This window comes from Sciurus vulgaris (genome assembly GCF_902686455.1).
Source record: "Sciurus vulgaris genome assembly, chromosome: 1".
NCBI lineage: Eukaryota > Metazoa > Chordata > Mammalia > Rodentia > Sciuridae > Sciurus > Sciurus vulgaris.
Window position 1 is genome coordinate 30,808,930 of NC_136461.1, and position 24,034 is coordinate 30,832,963.

General features: G+C 33.5%; 1 protein-coding gene across 22 annotated transcripts in view; it reads right to left on the reverse strand.

Annotated features, from left to right (window-relative positions):
* The window catches only part of SCMH1 (Scm polycomb group protein homolog 1), a 348,969-nt gene that overhangs the window by 129,062 nt on the left and 195,873 nt on the right, over positions 1-24,034 (reverse strand). For 18 of the 22 annotated variants that reach the window (XM_079113208.1, XM_079113218.1, XM_079113217.1 and 15 more), the window contains 2 exons: positions 14,816-14,886; positions 6,005-6,239 (listed from right to left, as the gene is read on the reverse strand). In XM_079113208.1, the coding sequence (XP_078969334.1) occupies positions 6,005-6,203 (199 nt within the window). In that variant the 5' untranslated portion in view covers positions 6,204-6,239; positions 14,816-14,886. Of the gene's footprint in view, positions 1-6,000; positions 6,240-14,815; positions 14,887-15,741; positions 15,885-24,034 lie in introns of those variants that run through there. The other 4 variants (XM_079113205.1, XM_079113202.1, XM_079113203.1 and 1 more) reach the window with 2 other exon arrangements.

A 24,034-nucleotide genomic window follows, 5' to 3' on the forward strand; every position in this document is an offset into this window, starting at 1 on the left:
TACAGAGTTGGGTTCTACTTTGAGTACCAAGTTGAAAACTTTAATGGGTGAGTTAAATCCATTTATGTTTGTTAAAATAAGTTAAACATTTGGCCTCAACTCTGTCACAATTATGCCTTGTATACAATTATTACCTGTATTTTTCATATTTAGTTCATTTTGGTTGGGGGTGGGTACCAGAGATTGAACCCAGGGGTGCTTAACCACTGAGCCACCTCCTCAGCCCTTTTTTATATTTTATTTTGAGACAGGGTCTTACTAAATTACTTAGGGTCTCACTAAATTGCTGAGGCTGGCCTTGAGCTTTTGATCCTCCTGCCTCAGCTTCCTGAGTTGCTGGGATTACAGACATGTGCCACCATGCCCAGCTTTAGATCATCTTTGTATGTGGCGTTTCTTGATCTTTTTGTTCTTTTGGCATTTAGGAAGTTTTCGATTTTGTTTTAGTGGTTACCTTTGTATTAATGCATTTTATAGTGTCCTTAATTCTCCGTTTCCTTTTTTAGGATTCTACTAATTGGTTTATGAATGTTAAGTAATATCTTTTGGTCCTATGTAAAGACATTACAGAATCAAAGGGATTTACTTCCTGGTTCCAGTGTTTGCTCCATAGGCTCCTATAACACTAATAGCTTCTCTGATGCTGGTCTCCTGCAGCGCGTGGCAGCCAGCAACATCCAGTGACCAGCAATGCGGCACTTCCAGCCATCACCACTGCCACTACAGGTTGTTTTATAGTAGTAGCATTCCCCCCAAAAATACTGCTCAACAAACAGCTTTCCCAGAACCACAGAGGGTAAATTTCCAGCAAGTTTCACCAACATGGCACCACAGTGACTGCTGAACACCAGCAAGCCTTGGCTGTGTCCTTTCTAACAAGGTCTACACCTTAGCTCTGAGAATGGGGGAAGGAGGTTCTTTCTGTGGCACTGGATTTCAGTCCCGGGGGAGTTTCTCTTTATGTTTGCTATTCCTAAATACACAAGCATGTAAATTGCTATCACTCCTTGTTCTTCTCTATATTATTTTGACTGTTTTTCTTGGGCTGCTCTTAAGTCCTTTATCACCAGTTCTATATTTACATATAAATAATTCTACCCTTGTCCCTACCTTTGCTTGTATCTTAGATTACTTTTAGGTTGAATGAAACTTTTTCTCTAATTAATTCCGAGGAGAGGGTTTGTGGTTACAATATTCCCTGAGTCCTTGTAGGCTAAAAAGTGCTTCATTATAATCTCAGTACCTAAAGAACAGTTCAACTAGAAATAAAATCTTTGGATTTGTTTTCTTCCCTTGAACTTTCTGAAAATGTTGTTCTACTATGTCTTGCTTTGTACTTTGCTCTTAAGAAATCTGATGCAAATGTGATTTATTTTCCTTTGGGGGAGGGCAGGAAGCTTCACTTTCTTTGACAGAAACTTAGGAAAATTTTTCCAAGAATTTAATAGTTTTACTAGATTTTATCTTTGGGTAACCAATCTGAATTAATTTTTCCCAAGAATGAAGTAGGCCCTTTAAATATAGGTTCAGAATTTCTTAAATAGTTGGAACAGTTTTTGTTTAAGTATTAATTCTGTTCCATTGTTTGGTTTACTTCTTTCAGAGATCCAATTGTACATGCATACACATATACACATTGGCTTTTGTTGACTATGTTCTACATCTAACAGTTCCTGATACTTTAAAACCTTTTTTAATATTGATTTTTATTCCCTTGTCTGTTTTTATTTCTCTTCTCAATGTCCCTTATTATATTTTCAGTTGAATCTACTGTCCTATTTTTCATCTTGGAATTGATTGAGATGATTTTGTTTTTTCAACTTTTTTCTTGAGCTTGGACAATTCTATTTCAACACCTTCTGGTCTGTTGTGCATTTCTAGCCTGATTTTCCCAATTTATGATTCAAGGTATTTATTCCTATCTGCCAGTACTTGTTAGTTCAAGTTGGTCTGTTGTGTAATAGTTTCCCTCTGATTAGTCATTGGTATTGGCAGTAGGATTTTCAGAAGTTGAAACTGTTTTATCTTCTGTTTTTCTTCACATACAGGTTATTGTAGATGTTGACTGATATTTCCTAGTGATTCTGAATTTTCTTACATTTTCCTGAACCGGCAGAAATAAGAAGTTCTAATTTGGCAGGGAACTTGGGTTATGAGTTGGCGTAATGAAACATAGTGCCTTTAACAGATGGATCTCTTTGGGACGGGATGAGAAGATTAGAATGTCTTTTGAATTTATTATTCTTTTTGGTTTCTGTATAACTGTAAATTCCACCTCTTGCTTCATATTTCCCATCAACAGTAAGTCTTCCTATCCCTCAAAGGTTATTTTCTTTCCAAGACTATTATCTCTAGTCCTTCACAATATCAACTCATACTCTGCTTTCTGATTCTCCATTAGCATATACTCTATCGCTAGGTATTAGCTCTGTTTTCAATATTTTCAATATTTCCCATTCTGGGTGGGACTGTTGCTTTCTAGGAGTGATTGTGGCTGTGTTAGAGCTCCATTGCTCTTTCTCTGTGTGTGTGTGTGTGTTTTTATAATACTCTATCTACATAAATTTTTCATTCTGGTTTGGGTCTGGTACTAGCTCTGCGGGCTTCAGATCTTCATGTCCCCACAAATATGTAATTGAAATTTGTGATATTCCTAACTCCTAGTTATATTTAGGCATGCTTATGAATGGTTTGTTTTCCTTTTTAATCTGCATGTTTCTATGGAATTTTTGGAAAGATTTTGATTTAGATGTCCACTATATTATCTTTGGGAACTTATATTTTTTAATAGCCTCACAATGTGTTTTTAAATAGTGATTCATAAAACAGCATGAGAATAAGATACTTTTACTTTGCAGTTGTAAAAAGGAATGAGAAATATCTCCACAGTATTCTGAAGTCATCTTTAGAACATATCAATAAATGAAACTAGCAGGGTTGAAAAAAATAGGTAAAGTATACAATCATTTATGTAAGTATTTCTAGGCAAGTATATGTGTGTATACTGTGTATATGTACATATATAAATGTATATGTTGATATTTATGTATACATTATTTGCCTATCTAAAATGGAAGGATAAGCAATAAAATTGAGTGGTAACATATGGAAGAAGGAACGAATAGGGTGAAGGGGATTTACCCTCGTGTTTTATAAAAATTGCTTTTAAAATGATGAATATATTTAATGTATTTATAAAGCCAAATTAATTTTTAAAATGCAATTCCAAAAACAAATGAAACAATTGAATCTTAATTATCAAGTTGGTGGCAGAGTCATCCAGAAAGAAAGTAATCCATATGACCTTAGATCATGTTATTTGTCTATACTTCAAGGGTAAGAAAAAAAATGCAAATAACTCAAACACTATCCACAGTCATAATGGTAGTAGTGTTGGGTAACTAGGCTGAAACTGTTGCATGTGTATTGTGGAATGAAGCAAATGAGTTAATTTGTTGATGTGGAGAACAAGGGTTTTGTTGTGATATAAAGAAGATACAGATTCAAAATGGTAGAGATTAATAGGTCTAAATACCACTGTCCTGAATTTTAGTGGGACGTATTAATATGAACTGACGATGCCCTGCCTGTCTTTAACAAAAAGACCTAGACAGAATGACCACCCTATTTGTAGTATTTTGTAGTCTAGTGCTCAGATTATGATCTCTATATCCCACTTCTCACTAAAAGGAATCCAGAACCTAGAAGAAATATCTCATTCTATCCAGGGGTGGGAAATGTACAAGATAAACCTGGAACATTTTGAAAGTTCAAAAGTCCACAATAGCTACCAAATATTAATAATGTATATAAGAATAAGGAGACAATCTGATGAGGCTTCTACTGTCCCAAAATGGGACAATTCAAGCATCAATATGGACTATTAGTGTAATGGATCAAAATATCACAAGTTTATGATACTAAACAATAACAAAAACAACCTTTCTTAAATACTTTTGGAGGATGCTAGTAAATCAACTCATCATTTTAAAAATAAAGAAAATAATCCTGTATGAACTGTATCATCTCAGGATAACCCAAGAATTGATTAAAGTCTATTTTATTTTCCTAATTTATGTCAATTTTATTAGCTCTCTTTATAAGAATAAATATAACATACTCGGGGTTAGCAAACTACAACCAGCAGGGCTAATCATCTATTTCTTATAAAGCTTTATTGAAACACAGTCCTGCTTATTAATTTATTTTGTATCATCCATGGGTGCTTTCACATTTACAAGGACAAAGATGAGTAGCTATAAAAGATTTGCAAGCTTGAAATATTTACTATTTAGCCTACTGAGAAAATCTGTTGACTCTTGATCTAAACCATAAGCATCAATGGTTGCTACATTATAAAACGAGACAATCAGACCACATATGCTTCCTGACAGAAATAAATACCACCATCAATGAAATATTCTTATGGAAAAATAGAACATAAATCTGAGAAAAATCTCTAGATCTAGCACCATTTCTAGGAAATAGAGGAGAGAGAACCATGTTCAATGACACAATTGGGATATAGTCAGCAACATACAATTGTGGTAAGCTTTAAAGACAGATGACTTGAGTTTTTCAACAAATAAATAGCAAAGAGAAAAATGAGAGAGATGATTCCACAGATTAGAGACTCAAGGGGCATATCAGCTAATTGCAATGTATAGATCTTACGTCCTGATTTTAAAAAAAAATGTTGTAGGGGAAGTGTGGAGAAAAAGAGAGAGACAGAAAAAGGAGAGAGGGAGCAGAGGAAAGAGGCAACAGGGAAAATTTAAAGATTAATCAAATATTTATTGATACTGAATTATTAGTTTATTTACATGTGATAATATCATTAGGACAATTTTTAAAATTATCCTTGCCTATGGGAGAAACATACTAAATATTTATTATAAAATAATATTATGTTTGGACAACCAGATAGGAGGACAGGGAGTGTAAGAGGTACAGATAAATCAAGATTGACTATATGTTAATAATGATTAATAATGAAGTATGGTTGGGGCTGTAACTCAGTGGCAGAGTGCTTGCTTAGCATGTGTAAGGCTCTGGGTTTGATCCTTAGCACTGAATAAAAATGAACAAATAAAATAAAGGCATGCTATCCATCTACAACTACAAAAAAATTTTTAAAAATTAAGAATACTTGGACATTTGTTGTAATATTTAATTTGTGTATATTTAAAATTTTATATTACAAATACATTTTTAAATGGAAGAAAATGTTAAACAAGCACCTGGGGAGCTCTTTAAAATGATTAATCTAGTTCAGCTAGATTAGTCTAGTTTAGCTTCTTGAGGACAACACAGTCCAAAGTCTATTCCTCTCTATCCCTCATCAAAACTTGCTGTAATAATGATTGACAGTAATTGATGAGATGGGTTGAATCTCTCACATATATTTAGGCAAAAAAAAAAAGTGAATTCAATCTGGAAATTCAATCTGGAAGAGAAAAATTTGGTGGGGTTATTAATTTAAATAAAATAATGGATTTTCTTAATAATGGATTCCAAGTACCAAGTGAAAACTTGGAGGAGAGGAAGTAAGGGACCTTATAGCAGTCATAGTTAAACTGAGAGATTTTTCTTTCACTCCTTCACAGTATTTGTTGAAAGCTTCATGGTGTGTGTGTGTGTGTGTGTGTGTACATGTGTAACTTTCTGGTTTTTTTGGAGAACATGATATGGTTAAGACTGCCTTTCACTTTCTCTCTTGGGATAAATGGGCACTGACAAAAACAAAACAAAACAAACAAACAAAAAATGAAGGATGTGGTTTCTTGTTGGGAAAAGGAAGAATATGAAAGAAGCTTGCATAGCATAAGCTAGTGTAGAGGTGGAAATGTCCAGATTTTGCAGCTTATTTTATTTTGGATGGACCTTTTGAGGAGACCATATGAAAAAGAAGGGATAGGAGGGGACCCTCTTCTTTCCCATGATAAGAGTATGATTTTTGGAACCTAACAGAATGGCTAGGAAAATCCTGTGTCCAGTTACTCACCCAGAGGGGGCTGTAGCATACCCCCATTCTTCTCACAGTTCCCAACAGGCTGGATTTCAGCTGAGTCAACCAGCCGCCAGAAGTCATTCTTGTTGTCACTGCCATCAAGGCGCAGGCGCAGGCGGGCACCTGTCAGTCCAACTACTGTGGCAATACAGGTGGATGTGGTGTTCCTGGGGTCCTGTGCTTCCAATTTCATGCTGATCTTGAACTCGTTGCTTGGAGGTGTGTAGGACTGAGGAGAACAATTCATGAGGATTAAGAAGACTAAAAGTAAGCTGCATTTTCAAAAAGGATGTCAAGAGATGGAACCTGAAGATATATGCTTTTGACTCAAATGGGTTACAACTGGCCCAGGGGCAACCTATCTGAGTTATTCTCTAACACTCAGGAAAGTTTCCTACAAAGCAAACACAAGAAAGTAGATAAAGGGTAAAATTTCTTTCCCATAAAGTATCAAATATTAACTCATAGTGAAAAAAAGACAAGAATGTTTCATATAGTCCAGTTATTTAAATATTTTCTCAACCTATTTTTCCAATACCCTACCCCTTCTGGTATAAAACTTTCTTTTCAGGACCACTACATCACATTAACTATCATATCCTTAGTGTCTCTTCATGGAATATTCAGTACAATGGTCTGTACATCTACCACACAGACTACTAGGAATAAATATTTTTTTAAATTTTAAAATTAACTTATAAATCAACTCATAATTTATATAAAACTATATACTTTGTAAGTCTTGACATGTGTACATACTTGTGACACCATATATACCCATGAAAGTATTACCACAATCAAGGCAATGCACATGGCCATCACCTTCAAGATCTCATATGCTCCTTTGTAACACTTTTTCCCGGTTCCTTCCAGAGTCCCATGCCTGGGTAACCACTGAGCTACTTTCTATCACTATAGACTGATTTGTATATTCTACTCTTAGATGGAATCACACAGGAAATACACTTTTTGTCTAGTTTCTTTCACTTAGCACACAGCTATTCTGACATTTACCCATATTGTTGAGTGTATCAATATAGGCTGAGTATCCCTAATTGGAAAGTCTGAAATCCAAAATGCTGCAAAATCTGAACCTTTTTGAGCACTGACATGGTGATACAAATGGAAAATTCCACACCTGGTCTCATATGATGAGTTGCAGTCAAAACACAAGTGCACCAAAAATACTGTATAAAATTACCTTCAGGATGTGTATAGTGTATATGAAACATAAATGATTTCTGTGTTTAGAACTGGGTCATATCTCTAAGATATCTCATTATATAATATACAAATACTCCAAAGTCTGTTATGGTCTCCAAAATTACAGGATATTCAACCTGTAATTCATTTCTTTTTATTTTAAGTGGCATATCATGTTGCTGATCATTTAATTTGTTGCCAGTTTTTGGCAATTACAAATGAAGCTGCTATAAACATTTATGTACAAATCTATATATGAAAATAAACTGCTGTTGATTGGTTATCTGTGGAGGATTAATTCCTGGATGCCCTTGAAATACCAAAATCTGCAGATGTTCATTTTTATGGACTTGATATAAAATGATGTAGTATTTGTATAAAACCTACACATATCTTCCTGTATACTTTGTCATCTCGAGATTACTTACAATACCTAATAAAACATAAATTCTATGTAAATAATTATTATACTGTATCATATAGGAAATAATGATATGAAAAAAACTGTCCATGTTCAGTAGAGACACATTTTTTCCCCAAATATTTTTGATTTGGGGTTGGTCGAATCCACAGATGTGGAACTCACAGATGGAGGACCAACTGACTTTCTTTTCTTTTGCATAAAAATCCAAGAGCAGAATGGCTGGCTCACATGATAGGTATATGCTTAACTCACACATGAGAAAATGAATACTTTTCAGGTATGCATTCAATGATTTTTAGTATAGTCACAGAGTCATATGAACATCATACCTATCTAATTTTATAACAGTGTCATCATCCTCCCTGTACTCATTAGGAGGTACTTTCCATTCCCCTCTCATTTCAGTCCCTAGAAACTATGGATCTGATTTTTGTTACAATGGATTTGCCTATTCTGGACATATCATATAGACGGAATTATATAATATGTGAACAATATGTGAATGGTTTCTTTCCCTTAGCAAGTTTCATCCACATTATAGCACATATCAGTACTTCATTCCTTTTCACTGATGAATAATATTCCATTCTATGGATATACTACATTGCTTCTTTATCAGTTGATGGACATTAGGATTATTCCTCTTTTCTGGCTATTATGAATAACAATGTGGTGAACATTTATGATACATTTTGTGCGGACCTATGTTTTATAATCTCTTGGTTATATACTTATGGGTGGGATTACTGGGTAATGTGGTATATCTATGTTTAACATTTTGAGTAACCTTTAAACTTTTCTAAGGTGACTATAGGATTTTATAGTTTCTGTACCAATGTATGAACATTACAATTTCTTTAGATTCTTACCAATCTTGTTATTATCTATCTTTTTAATTTTAGTCCTCTAGTGAGTAGATGTGACGTGATATCACTACAATTCTGATTTACATTTCTCTAAAGATAATGACATTTGAATTTCTGTCATGTGCTCATTAGAAATTTTTTAATATATGGAGAAATATACATTCAAACTCCTTGCCCACTTTAAAATTGTGTTGTCTTTTTATTATTGAGTTGTAAGATTTTTAAAAATATTTGTGATACTAGTCACTTATCAGATATATGATTTGTAAATATTTTCTCCCACTGTGTGTTACCTTTTCATTTCCTTGATGGTATCCTTGGAATTACAGGAGCTTTAATTTTGAAGTTCCATTTAACTATTTTCTCTGTTGTTTGTGTTTTGGGTGCCACATCTATATATAAACTATTACCTAAATCAAGATCGTGAAGATTTACTCCTATGTGTTATAAGAGTTTTCTAATTTTAGATTTTACATTTAGGTTTATGATCCACTTGGAGTTAATTTTTTTATGTGGTACAGAGGGACAAAGAGGATTTCCAGCTGTTTTTGAAAATTCCAAAGAACTATGCTGGTACCTTTAATGAAAATCAACTGATCATAAATTGATGGGTTCATTTCTTGATTCTCAATTCTAATCCAATAATTTATGTCTCTCTTTATATCAGAACCACAATGTGTTGAGTACTGTAGATTTAGAGTAAGTTTTGAAATCAGGAAATATGAGTTCTCCACCTCTGTTTCTCACTCTTCAAGACTGCTTTGGCTATTGGGTCTCCTGTATATCTATTTGAATTTTAGAATCAATTTGTCAACTTCTGAAAAAAAAAAAAAAGCATCTGGGATTATGACAGGGATTGCACTGAGTCTATAAATCAGTTTGGGAGTACTGTTGTCAGTTATGTGATTTATGAGTATTTTTATTATAAGTGTCTTTTTGGAGAAGAGAAATACTTAATTTTGAAAAAGTCCACTCCATGAATTTTAAATTTTTTTAATGGATTATACCTTTGGGAAGGTGCCTTCTAAAGTTCTCTTTATGTAAGTTTTGCATATTTGTTAGTTTACCTCCTCCCCTCTTTGGCTGCTATTATAAATGGTAGTTTTTCTTCTGTTATATCTTCTATTAGATTATTTTAAACCACTGAGTAAAATATTGGCTTTAGTTTTGAGAATGAAATTTTTCAAAAGTTAAGAATGCATTATTATTGGGATTAATTTATTTCACTTAGCATGATATTCTCCAATTCCCTCCATTTACCTGTGAATGCCATAATTTTATTCTTCTTTATGGCTAAATAATATTCCATTGTGTATTCTACTTTATGCACAACCAGAGAAATGAAAGTTGTACCCCATTTGTGTACAATGAATGAAAAATACTAATATTAAAAAAGAATGTATTATTATTCAATTCCCAGTTTCTTTAGTGCATTCTTTTACTCACTAGTGTGATGATGCCTTTCTGCCAAACTACTTTCCAAAGTAGGTCAGCCATTTCATATTTTCATTAGCAGTATATGAAAGTTTCATTTGCTTTACAACTTTGCCACTATTTGAGACTTTTTAAAAATCAGAGTCATTTAAATAAATGCATAGTGAGAGTATATTAATCCCTTTTATTCTTATTTCCCTAATAATATAATGGTGTTGAGCTCCTTATTCATGTGCTTATTTGCACTCGGTATGTTTTCTTTTGTATTTGTTCTAATCTTTTAATCCCTTTCATTTCTTCTTCTGGATTATTTGCTTTGGTAAGACAATACTGAATAGAAGTGTCAAAAGCAGACATCCTTGTCTTGATCTTAAGAGAAAAACATTTAATCCTTATCAAATAGGATATCATTTGTAGATTGTTACAAATGACCTTTAAGAAATTCCCTTCTTTTTCTAGTTTCCTGAGAATTTTTTTAGTAACTTATGTTGAATTTTGTCTAATGTCTTTTAATGCATCTATTGAGATGATTATACATTTTCTTCTTCTTTAGTGTGTTCATATGACAAATTACATTGATTGATGTTTTTAAAACTTAAACCAACCTTGTATTCCTAGAATCCCACTTGGTCAAGATGAATTATTGTTTTATATATTGCTAGATTCTTTTTCCTAAAATTTTGTTTAGGATTTTTTCATATATTCATGGGATACTGCTGTGTAGTAGTTTTCTTTCAGTATTGTTTTCTGGTTTGGGCAACAGAAACATTCATTTCATAGAGTTGAAGGTATCACCTTGCCTTAAATCTTCTGAGAGAATTTGTGTAGACTTTGTAATATTTTTCCCTAAATATTTGAAACAATTCACCAGGGAAGTCAATGAGGTCTGTAATATTCTTTGTGAGAAAGCCTTTAACCAAAAATTAATTTTCTATAGCAAAAATCCAGGTTTTCTATCATATTGACTAAGATTTGATAATTTGTATTATTTATGGAAGTTATCTGTTTCACTTTAGTTATCAAATTTAGAGGCATAATTTATTTATTTTTTTTTTATTGTAGCATAATTTATTTTTAATCTGTAACTTCACCGTGATATAATTTCTCTAATTTCACATAATGGTTATTTGCATCATCTTTCTTTTATTCTTGGGAACTCTGGCTAGAGGTTCATCAGTGTTATTAATCTTTGCAAAGCACCAGCTTTGGTTTCGATTATTTAAAATTCTGTCTTTTGTTCATTGGTTGATGCCCTAATCTTTAATGTTTCTTGTCCTTTGCTTACTTCAGAGTTATCTTGCTCTTTTCTCCCCCTAGTTTTCTGAAGAGGAAGAGGGGGGTCATTAATTAAAACCTTTCTTTTTTTTCTAATAAGAACTCAGTGCTATACAATTTCCCAAGTACTGCTCTAGTAGCATCCCACAAATTCTGAGATGTTCTGTTTTCATTTTCATTCATTTATAAATACTTTCTAATGTCCTTTTTGGTTTCTCAGAACTCATGGGGTATTCAGAAATGCTTTACTTAGGGTCCACATATTTGGAGATTTTCCAGGTAATCTTCTGCTTTGACTTTTAAAAAAATGTAATCCAACTATAATCAGAGAACATACTTTGTACTGCTTAAATCCTTTAAATTTTCTCAAGCTTTATTTTATTGTCCATAATATGGCCTAACTTGATAAATGATCTGCATGCACTTAAAAATAATGTGTGCCATACTGATGTTGGAGAGTATGTGAGTCAACTGGGTCAAATTAGTCAATAGTAATGTTCAAAATTACTATATGCTTACTTTTCTGTCAACTTGTTCTTTTATTATAGAAAGAGTATTAAAAGTCTAAATATAGATGTATTTTGGATTTATCCATTTCTCTTTGTATTGCATTAATTTTTGCTTCATTTTGTAAGGATTGCATGACCCCTTATCACTATGAAATTATCTTCTTTGTCTTGGTAATATTGTTTTCTCTGAAATATACTTTAAGATTACTATACTCATTTCAGTTATATTATGGTTTTACATTAGGGCTAATATCAGCATGATATATCATCTTCCATCCTTTTATTTTTAACTATAAGTCTTTATATTTGAAGTGTAATTTTTCTCGCAGGCAGTATATAAATTAGGTCTTGTCAATGTGCCAATCTCAGTCTTTTAATGGGATGTTAAGACCTGTTATATTTAATTTGATTCCTGATATGGTTGAATTTAAATGTACTATCTTGCTATTTGTTTTACATTATTTTAGTATTTTCTTTAGGGTTATATTAAACATCTTTATCATAGTTTATATTCTACTAACATTATACTACTTTATGTATAAGAACCTTATGGTATATCTATATTTAGATTTCTCCTTTCCTGCCTTTATACTATTGCTACATATATTTTACACATAGGTGTAATCCCCACAATACATATTATCATTTACATAGCAAATACATTTTATAGAAATTTAATAATAAGAAAAAATATTTATTCTTGTTATTACAATTTCCAGTGACCTTCATCCATTTGTATAGATCTGTTATTCCATCTGGTATGATTTTCCTTTTGGATTTTTCCTTTAACATTTCTGGTGATGTGAATTTTCCACTAATTTTTTCAGCTTTTGTTTATCCGAAAATATCTTTATTCCATCTTCATTTTTTGCTGGGTATAGTATTCTAGGTTGATAGTGTTTCCTCCAGCATTTTAAGGATGGTGCTCAACTTTGTTATTGTTTGCATTATTTCTGACAAGAAATTCAATGTCATTTGTATATTAGCTATATGTACAATGTCTTTTTTTCTTTGGCTACTTTTAAGGTTTCCCTATCAATGACTTTGTATAATTTAATTATGACATGTCTTAGTATAGTTTTCTTCTTGTTTTTCATTTTGGGGGTTCATTGAGCTTCTTGAACTTGTATATTTTATAATTTCCCTCATTTTTTGAAAAAATTTTATTCATTATTTCTCCAAATACTTTCTTCTTCTTTGGAAACTCCAATTGCATGTCTCTTTGGCTTCTTGAAGCTATCCCACAATTCACTGGTATTTCTTTTTGTTTCTCCATTTTATTTTTGCATTTAAGTTTGGATTATTTCTATTGCTATGTCTTCAAGTTTACTAACCTTTCTTCTTTCATAATACCATCTAGTATATTTTTTACTTCGCATATAGTAGTACAATGCAAAGTCTTTTTAAAAAATATCTTCCCTTTCTCTGCTTAAATTTTGTACATGTCAATCAACTGTACAACCAGAGAAATGAAAAGTTGTACCCAATTTGTGTACAATGAATAAAAAAATAGGACAATTAGTTTAATGTGTTTGTCCTCCATTCTATGATCAGTGTAGGTCCTGAGTTGGTTTCAATCAATTGGTTACTCTCTTTAATATTGACTGCACTTTCCTGCCTCTTTGCATGTCTAGTAATCTATGAATGGATGCTAGGCATTGTGAATTTTATCTGTAGGGTAACAGATATTTTTGCATTTCTATAATTTGCTTGTGCTTTGTTCCTAGATGCTGCTACATGGGAATAGCTTACTACTTTTGAGTCTTAATTTTATGATTTGTTAGGCAAGTCTGCAACAGTGCTTAGGCTATGTTATCAATATAATTGCTACCAAGCAAGATTTCCTGGGTATTCTAACTCAATACCCAGTGAATTAAGAGATTTTTTTTCAGTGAAGTAGATGGGATCAAGAATGATTCCAAGTCCTATTAGGCTCTATTCCTTCTAATCCTGTCAGATAGGTTTTCCTTTGGCCTTAAGTAGTTTCCTCATATGCATGCACTGGACAGTAGTACTTTCCTGAATACTTGAAAAAGACTCTCTGTAGCTCTTTGTAGTTTTCTTTCTGTGAAGTTTTCTCTTCTCTGGTACTTTGACCTGCAAATTCTAGTCAATTTGTTGTCCCTTCACTCCCAGTTACAGCTCCTCAAATTAGGGAATCTGCTGTATCGGTCTGGGTTCCTCTTTCTTGGGCCATGATCTGGAAATTCTCTTACCACAGTAAGTTGGGATATCACACAGGGATCAATTCATGTGTTGTCCATCTCTCAAAGATCGCTGCTTACTGCCTGATCTTCAGTGACTTGAAAACTACTGTTTACAATATGACTTTCAGAAAATGTTTCAGGTAAAAATATGAATTCAGCCCCTATTATTTCAAATAAGCAGAAGTCCTGAGTTTGTATTCAAATATAATTTGAATTTGTATTTGTATTTAGAAAATAAAAATAAAACTCAAACTTAAAATATTGACAGAGGAAATAATCATTGCGTGCTAAAGAGAGATGTAATAACTTTCTGATATTAAGATCTTTTCAGCAGCAGTACACTTTTTTGTCTATCACATACTTATCACATCCTGACACAATCAACATCACATGTGCATCTCTGCAGCACTTCATTCTGTGTGGAAGCTCTGGATGAACTCTTATCAATTCCTGAATGTTTCCCAATGGGACTCAGTGTCAACATTCTAAGAGGAAGATAAGATTGTGCCAAAGTTATTCAGTACAGAGAAAGGAATATTGCTCCTCTTTCAAGAACTGTCTAAGGGCTATAAGTCTCCTTCTTATTTGTCTAAGTTGAAAGCCACAGTAAAAAAATAACAAATTTTTTCAGTAACACAGAATGTCCTCAAGGAGGTGAAGAAGAAGGAAAGGGTGTTACTTGGGATGAAGTACTGCTAAAACTCATAGTGACCACATTTTACTTCTTGACTTATGGTCCTCCAACTGTTTACTCTGGGGCCACACCAGTTTACTCAAAGGGCTTCTGCCTCATGTTTTGTTTGTTTAGGAACTGGAAAAAAAAAAAAAAGAAAAACAAAGGTGAACTACCTGTCTCCCACCTATTAATGATGTTGAGAATTAATTACCTGCTTGAAGCAATGGACAGGCGCTGGGACTGAACATGTTTCTTTTAGGTATTTGTCCCAGGTAAAATGACCTGTAAAGGAAATAGAAATCTCTATCACAGTCAACTTCCTAAAAAATGCTTTTGGGATATAAGCTACACTAAACATTAAGCCATTTGTAGAATTCTTTTGAGCATAAAGAAACTTTTTTTTTTTTTTTTTCCTGTTTGGGCTCCAAGGAGTATTAGGAAAAAGGGTTTATTGACCTGAATGGATCATTTATTAATGTTTTAAAATCATGATTTCAAGATGACCCAAAGTGTTCTTCATGTTAGTCTCTAAATTGATCCAAAATTTCAGAGCAAGATATGCAAGTGTCTTAAAGAAGTGCCCAGGAAGCTCATGGAAAACAGAACAGAAGAAGCAGAAAGGGAGTAGGGAGATCCCTTCTGAATAATCTGATTTCTGGAGAGGCCCTTTATTGCAGCCAAATGACAGATTTTAATGCCCAATGTGGTTGGATCCTACCATCTCAGCTTAAAAAGAATATGAAAGAAAGGCATCTGGAGACATGAGGTGAGAGGATTTGAGGGGAGGGGAAGCCAGAGGAGTAAGATTATATTTGAATTCTCACTCTTTAAACTGGCTTTCCTCACCTATCCCTACCCTACTCCCATTTCAGTCACAGCTGCATTGTTTTCAGGTACAAAATGACAAAGATATGGTTATCTAGAGAAAGGAGGACCTGGGAAGCATTTATGATGACAGTAAATAAGAACATGTCTTTCAAAGTTTAAAGAACACTGTCCTAGAGAAATTATCTTTAAGGTGACATCATGCTGGGATCAGAAAAATATGTTAAGGGATAAATTTCAGTGGACCACAAAAGATTACCAAGTTTTTTATTTAAAGGTTAAACCAATTACCAATCTCCCCCTAATACCCACCTAGAGGTGACCCCATGATGGAGCAGGGAAGGTCCCAGAGACTCTCACAAGCTAAAACACTGTAGCAAACGAGCATTTCTTGAAGTTTCCTCTGTAGTGGAGCAGCACAGGGCCCCTTTGGGCCATGCAAAAAGCACTAGATGCTGGGAATAAAAATGAGTCACTGAATGATGAAATCTAAAGCACTCCAAAGATGATGCCAAGACTTTACATTCTATTGATGTTATAGCTTTTGTTTTAAAACTGGTCCCTTTCCCACCATCATTCTTAACTAAGTCAAATAGATTTGGCCAGAAATCACAGTCAGTTCTGAATCATTTCATGAATTAGTCAATGATTAATCATCATGACCAGACATAGTCCATGGGTAAATAAGTTGATATTTTCTGGAGTCAAGATTTAAAGAGGTTATAAGAATTTAATAAAGAATTTGCTCTTGGCTGAGAGGGCCTTAAATCAAGAACTGAATTCATAACTGTTTGTTAAAAAAAGAAATCATTACAAATTATTATTCTATCCTTACAAATGAAAGATTAAATTAAATATTATGTCTTGGATTTTACTGGACTAAAATTCTTTAACTCTTTTATCAAGAGCAGCATTCCAATATAACTTTCTGTGCTCTTAGAAATGTTCTGTATCTGTGCTGTCCAGTAAATTAGCACTAGTCACATGTAACTATTGAATAGTTGAAATGTAGCTAGTATGGGTAAGAAACTAAGTTTTAAATTTTATTTGATTTTAAATAACTTTAAATACCTATATGTGGCTAATACCTAATAAACTGGGCAACACATGCCTAGAGGTTTGATTGGTTCTGGTTAATTGCTTATGTTAGCTCGAGTTCTGACTAGAAGAACCCAAGAGACTTTGGTTTTAAGAATTACCACATCATCAGTGATACCACAGTAATTAGAATATTAATTAAAGTTCTCTATTACACATATCAAGTATGATAATCAATTCCTATGCTGTAGGTACACAAGACAGAAAACTCAGAACTTACACCACTTACAAAACACCCTATTAGAAACTAAGTAAAAAGGAATCTATTAAAAGTGGCCCATCCACTATGATGGTTGATAGCTTTAAGCATACCTAGATTGGTATTTTTCTTATACATGATTGTTCAGGTTGTTTAAATCTTAATCCCTAATTGTCAAATTTTATGGTTTAGATATGAAGTGTCTTCCAAAATTTCATGTGTTGAGACAATGCAAAAAAGGTTTATAGGTGAAATGATTGGGTTATGAGAACCTTAACCTAACAATGCATTTATCCACTTGAATGGATTAACTGGGTGATAACTATGGCTACAGGAGGTGGGTCACTGGGGGCTTGTGTTTGGGGTTTATATTTTGTCTGTGGTGAGGGAAGCTCTTTCTGCTTCCTATTGGTCATGTCCTGAGCTGCCTTCCTCTACCACACTCTGCTGCCATTATGTTTTGCCTTACCTCGTGCCCAGAACAATGGAGTTGGCCATGTATGAACTGAGAGCTCTGAAATCACAGGCCCCCGAATAAACTTTTTCTCCTTTAATTGTTCTCGTCAAGTCTTTTGGTCATAGAGCCGAAAAAGCCAGTAAATCAGGTAAATTGCAAAATAAGATAGTTCTTATTGACTCAATAATAATACTTAACATCTACAATCAATGCCTACCACAAAATCAGACATCATAAGTCTTCCACATTTGCAAACACTAAAATAACTGCAAAAGAAATTACAGACAGCAAGGTATAAATCAGGAGTTAGTGAAAACAAAATAATAAAAATTTTATGCTTTGCAGGTCATATAGTATATGTCACAACTACCATACTCTGCTACTGTAGTGTGCTAGCAGTCATAAGCAATAGGAAAATGAATTAGTATGGCTGTGTTCTATTAAAACTTTACTGACAAAAAATAGGCAGTGGGCTGGATTTGGCCCCATACAGTTTGCTAACCCATGGTCTAAATGACTGATTCCAAAACTATACGCATAGATTTTTTTTTCATTTATTTAAACAAAGTTTAGGACCCTATCTTCAGAAGCTCTCACTTGATAGGGTTCAAGTACGGCCTGAATTGAATTCAGAATTAGGCTCATTAGGTAATTCTGCTTAAAACCTATGTCTAGGAACTACTGGTGAGGTTGAAAGAATGTGATATTTGAAGTCAGAAGATGTTGGTTAAAGTCTTGCTTCTATAGCCAACTATCTTGGAGAAATTACTTAATCCTTCTAAGCCTTACTTGACTCATCTGAAAAACAAAGATAATACCTATCTCATATGATTGTGCATACATTTTTCACTTGATAAATAATTAAATTCCTTCCAAGTACCAAGAACTATGTTAAATATTATGGGAAGAATATGGATACAGTTCCTAAATTTAGAGAGCTTTCAGCCTAGAGATAAGCGGAAATATTAAATAAGTAATAACAAAGGTTCTGTTACAATTAAGACCAATGTAAGTTAATGAGGTAGTACAGATTGCCTTGAGAATGTAGTACAGGGAAATTTATTCCATACTTGGGATCTGGGATCATTGTGAAAATAATTATTATTAACTATTTTGGTATAATGCTTTGTGAACACACGTAATTTGAGTGTTTTCAAATATTTTCAAATATTCAAAGCATCCAAACATTATCATTTATCATTTTCAATGATTATTCAATAGATGTTTGTTGAACATTCTCCAGGAGTCATGCAGTATGGCAGGGGGGGTCCCTGCCCTCATGGAATTTACATTCTATTGTATACTGAGACACCATTAACACATAAACAAATAAATAAGGTAATAAGTATTTGAAAGGAATAAAATGAGGCAATGGGATGAACTAGGAGCTATCTTAGTGAAGTTATGGACATGTGCTCTACAGAGAAACTATTTAAGCTGTGATGTTACAGATAAGAAAAAGCTAGTCATCTTACTGAATCTCACTGAATAATGCTTATGAAAGTGTTTTATAAATTCTAACACACACCACACAATGACATTTATCCTTAGGAAAATAGGACCCCAACAATGAAGGGACTTACAAATGACATAATAGGCCAGTAAAATGTAAAGCACAGGATTTCACCTAGTTGAATGCTTGAATCCTCTTTTCTATTATTTCTTCATTCGACAAATATTAAACACCTACTGTATGCTAACCCTAGTTCAAAGCACTGAGAATCTATAGCCGAGAGCAATAGAGCCAGTCTCTATCCACATGGAGCTTACATTCTAATGGGGAAGAAAGAAAATAAATAAATAAGTTGTTTGTTTGTTGGCATCTCATGTTGGCTACCATTCTGGCCATATTCTTTTACAAGAACTCTACTTTGTTGCACCTAAGTGTGGAATTCAAATGCCTGAGAGTAATAAGGATAATCTATGTCTTTAGATCTGAAATCCTACTCCAAGATTACTGTTTAAGTGGTATTCCACTGTTCATATATACCATAATTTATATAACAACAAATTTGTATAAATATTACTGACTTCATTAAGTGTATACTCTTTGAATACTTTTCAGATATCTGCTTAGGACTAATTCCAGGGTAGGATTACTAGACAAAGAGCATGAATATTTTAGATTTTGATATAATACATGTTGCCAAAATATTCTCTGGATAGATTATACAGATTTCTATGCCCATCAAACTGCATGAGAGTGTGTTTTCCACACCTTTGCTAAAACTGATATTTTTTTTTTTAAAGGAAAAGCTAACCTTTAGTTATTTAATTTAATTTTATTGGTTCTTCTCAGTTATACATGACAGTAGCATACATTTTCATAAAATTATAAAAACATATATTTTATTCTAATTAGGACCCTACTCTTGTGGGTAGGCACAATCTTTATAATTTTGATGAATCTTATCAATGAAAAAAGAACTATTAATATTTTATTTGTAGTTCTTTGATTAATAAAATTAAACCTCTTTTTACACTTATCATCTAATTTACATTTTATTTTTGTTATTTTTCTCCTGAGTTAAGTTTTTATTTTCTCACAGATTCTAAGGGATCTTTATCAATGAAGAATATAAGTCCTCTGTCCTCAAACTGAGGATGTATGTTTCAGTTTGGTAGAGTTTGTCCTTAAGTTTCTAATTTTTTTCTTTTATGGATTCTTGGTTTTCATACCATGCTTTCCTCACTTTAATATTATAAAAAATATTAACTTATGTTTTCTTCTATGATTTCTCTGGTTTCATTTTTTAGTATTTAATCTATTTGGAATTTATTTTGTGAAATGAATGAGATAAGGTTCTAGCTTTCCCTTTGCACCTTTATTCAATAAATGTGCTCCAATGTCATCTATTGAATAAATCACCTTCTTCCCACTTATCTGAAATGCCACCTTGATCTTATATTAATTTTTTATATATTCTTAGATCTATTTCTGGACTCTATTCTGTTCCTCTAATTAGCCCATCTATTCTATCATGAGAAGCACTGTTTCACATCATTTCATAATCAATTTAAATCTCTGCTAGAGCAAGTCTTTTTCATAAGTCATACCTTCAATGCTATGTCTTCTTGGCACTTTTCAGATGATTTATAAATTGTGGCATATATAGTATTAATAAAAACCCATTTTAAAATGTCTAAAGCTGTAAGATACACATTCATTCTCAAAACTTTGCTCAGAGTCCTTTAAATCAATAAATTGATTTTCTTTTCTTTTCTTTTTTTTTTTTGTGGTGCTGGGGATTGAACCCAGGACCTTTCTTGCACATGCAAGGCAAGCACTCTACCAACTGAGCTATCCCCACCAAAAGCCCTAGCTCGATATTTTTAATGGATCACTTCAAAATAAAACACTAAGCCAAAAAATAATTTCTGAAAACAAATAACAGAAACTGAATTATAACATTAGTATCCTTTTAAACATACTATGAGACAACCTCTTAACTAAAAGCCAAGAGTTCATCAAATACTGATTGAAAAAGACAGGTTTCAAGTAGAAGTTTAGCTCTTAGTATCAGTGTAACACTTTAATTATTATATGTTTCTATCAGCTAGTTTTGATTTTAAAAACATATGCATACAAGAATCTGAATGATTTAATATGTACAGTCTTTTATCAAATGTCTCAAAATTTGGAGAATATTGGGTATAAAAGATGTTCAACTATGATGTTGCTTTACTAACATTTCCATGTAGTTTCCTCTTTAAAGAAGGATGAAAAAGGAAGTCACTTGAGGTATTTTATTTAATAAAAATAAAGCATCTTGAGCAAGTTTAGTGTTCTTTTCAGGCAATAGGAAAGACAGGGAAAAGAAAGTAAAGACTTTTTGGAAGGTTCAGGCAAGTATCCTGAAATGAAAAAGATTTGGATTTGGGAGGCTTCATAGATACAGAATCATAATATTCAAGTTCAAAGGAGACTTATGAGTTTCCTTAAACAAACTTTTGGCTTTCTTTGTCTCTCATCTCTGCCATGTCACCTCTACTGGTTGAATGACACTCAGTAAAAATGCTATTTTCTCTGCAAAGCCTTCCAACTTTCCCTATCTTTCCAGAACAAATCCTATCATTTCCATATCTCCTCTAATATCCTGTTTGTGCTTCTATTGTCATCATATCATATCATTATAATTATTTATATAAACTCTTTATGGATAGGAACTATATTTTATTCATTTTAAAAATCTTCACAGTTAAATACAGGTTCAGTGAAAGTTTTTGAGTGAATGAAAAGAAAAGCAGCCCAGAAGTAATAGTCCTAGTCTTTAGTGGACTAGTAAAATCACATGTGGGATATTAAGTTTCATCTGGGAGCTACTTTGAGAGAGATATAGCAAAGCAGAGTTGAAATGATGACCTGTGGCAAAGAGACACAAAACCATGTCACCCAAAGACCAATTGAAGGAACAGTTCATGACTGCTTAGCATGAGTAAGAAAGCAAAGTCTCAGAGCCATGCAGTCATCAAATATTTACAGTATCGTGCTGGAGACATAATCATGATCCAACTATTGTCCTTGCTCTTGAAGAGCTTTGGTCTAGTGAGACACAGAGGTCAAGCAATCCACTCTAATACGCTGTGGTAAAAGCTATGCCTGAAGAAGTGATGGGTATTATAGGAGCACCTGGAGAGTTTGTGCAAGTCTTTCAGAGGAAGTAATGGTTAGGATCCCAAGCACAAGTATAAAAAGATAAGCAGAAGCCAAAGATAAAGGAAATTTTTGTTTTAGACAGGAAAATAAAAGCACGTATAAAGACTTGGAGGTGAGCAAAAGAAGTTCTAAAAACTGGATCTTTTGGTATGTTTACTGGTCAAGTTTAAAGAAAAAGTCTAGAAAATCAGTTGTAGATAGAGGCAGTGTTCAGGTATCAGATTGCCTCCTACACAACGTTAATGAGAAACACAATTGCTGAAAGGCTTGGGATGCATTCATTCTGGCTGCAGGGTGAACAATGGGTTCGAAGGAAGAAAGTACAGAGGCTGGAAGACTAGTTAGGAAGCTGTGCCAGTAATTTAGGTGTGAGGTGATAGTGGCTTAAATTAGGAAAGTGGCACAGCAGCAGTCAGAGTGTAGTCACTACACCTGCTTTCTAATAATCAGAGACCAGTGAGTAAAAAATAGGCTAAACCTGTTTCAGATGGCCATAAAAGGTAGAATGTGACTAATAGAAATCACAAAGAAACAGTCAGGTGTGGTGGTGCACATCTGTAATCCCAGCAGCTTGGGAGGCTGAGACAGGAGGATCTTGAGTTCAAAGCCAGCATCAGCAAAAGTGAGGCTCTAAGCAACTCAGTGAGACCCTAACTCTAAATAAAATACAAAATAGGGCTGGGCATGTGGTTCAGTGCCCCTGACTTCAATCCCTGGTACCAAAAAAAAAAAAAAAAAAAACCTTTTACAAAGAAACAGATTTTGGCCCAATGTCTATCTAATATGAAGCAATTTACCTGAGGAGGCTATAAGTCCCCTGCAACTTGAAAAATTCAAAATAAGACATTTTATAAGAAATTCAAAATGTCAAATCTGCCACAGCAGATTATTTTAAGGTCTTTTCCAACACTAAGGTTCCATAGATCTACTAAATTTTATTACATTTTGATATTTGGGGCTGTTCTCAATGCTCATGTAAAAAAACAAAGTGCAGTATTAACTCATATCAAAGGCTATGCCTGTGCTAACTAGTACTCTCATGAGGAAAACTACACTTTCATATTTTAACATCACTTGTCAACTGATACACTTTATGTGAATTGAGCATTCATGTTTCACAATGCCCTTTCAATAAATAGGTTGTTTCCATGCCTAAAGCTGTCCTTGAACTACAATTATTACTCATATTAGCAACAAAACCAGCAGCAGATATCACTGTCTTCCATTTGCCTGCAGCATGCCAGACCAGCATAGCACCTCCCTTCTTCATTATGGCCTGAAAAGTAGGAGGAAATGGGCTGTAAAGATGAAGAAATCAGCTCCAAAAGATTTATGTGCCTTAAGGTACAAAAATGAGAAGTGGGGAACAGGAATTTGAAACAAGTCCTGCCTGACTCCTATGTCTGTGAATTTTTCCACTATACATTGGCATCTTAGAAATCTTGAAGAAGGTTTTAAGGAGTAATAAAAATAACTATCGTTTGTTACCAAGTGCCAGGTACTTTTACCTGCATATTTTCATTTCAATTTTTTTCAGCTCACTCACATTCATAATGCTTCACTTTTGAATGTCAGAAGATATGACTCAAAATCAGAAAAATTACTGAACAGAAAGTCAAAACAATCCTTTACATTATTAGTATTTGAAAGTTTTAAATATATTTTCACATCCATTAGTTCACACAGTCTTCTTCACAACTGTGTAAAGTAGGCAGAATGGAATTAACCACATTTTACAAATCAGAAAATGAAGGATTAAAGAGTAATTAAGTAGTAGATCTGGCTCTCAACAAACCCAGGAGGTTCTGACTCTTAGTGTTTTCCTTTATGTTATGCTCTGTGTCATTGGGAAATGAGAAGTATTATACTATAGGGAAAAAAGGCAAGAAGAAGCCAGAACTGGTGGCGCACACATGTAATCTCAGTGGCTCAGGAGGCTGAGACAGGAGGATCTTGAGTTCAAAGCCAGCCTCAGTAAAAGCGAGGCACTAAGCAACTCAGTGAGACCCTGTCTCTAATTAAATACAAAATAGGGCTGGGGATGTGGCTCAGTGGTTGAGTACCCCTGAGTTCAATCCCTGGTACCTGCCCCCACCCCAAAGAAAAAGGCAATAAGAAGCAAATAGATAATAAGAGTCTGAATACATGAAATTGCTATAACAAAATATATCAAAATACTTGTACAAAAATTAAT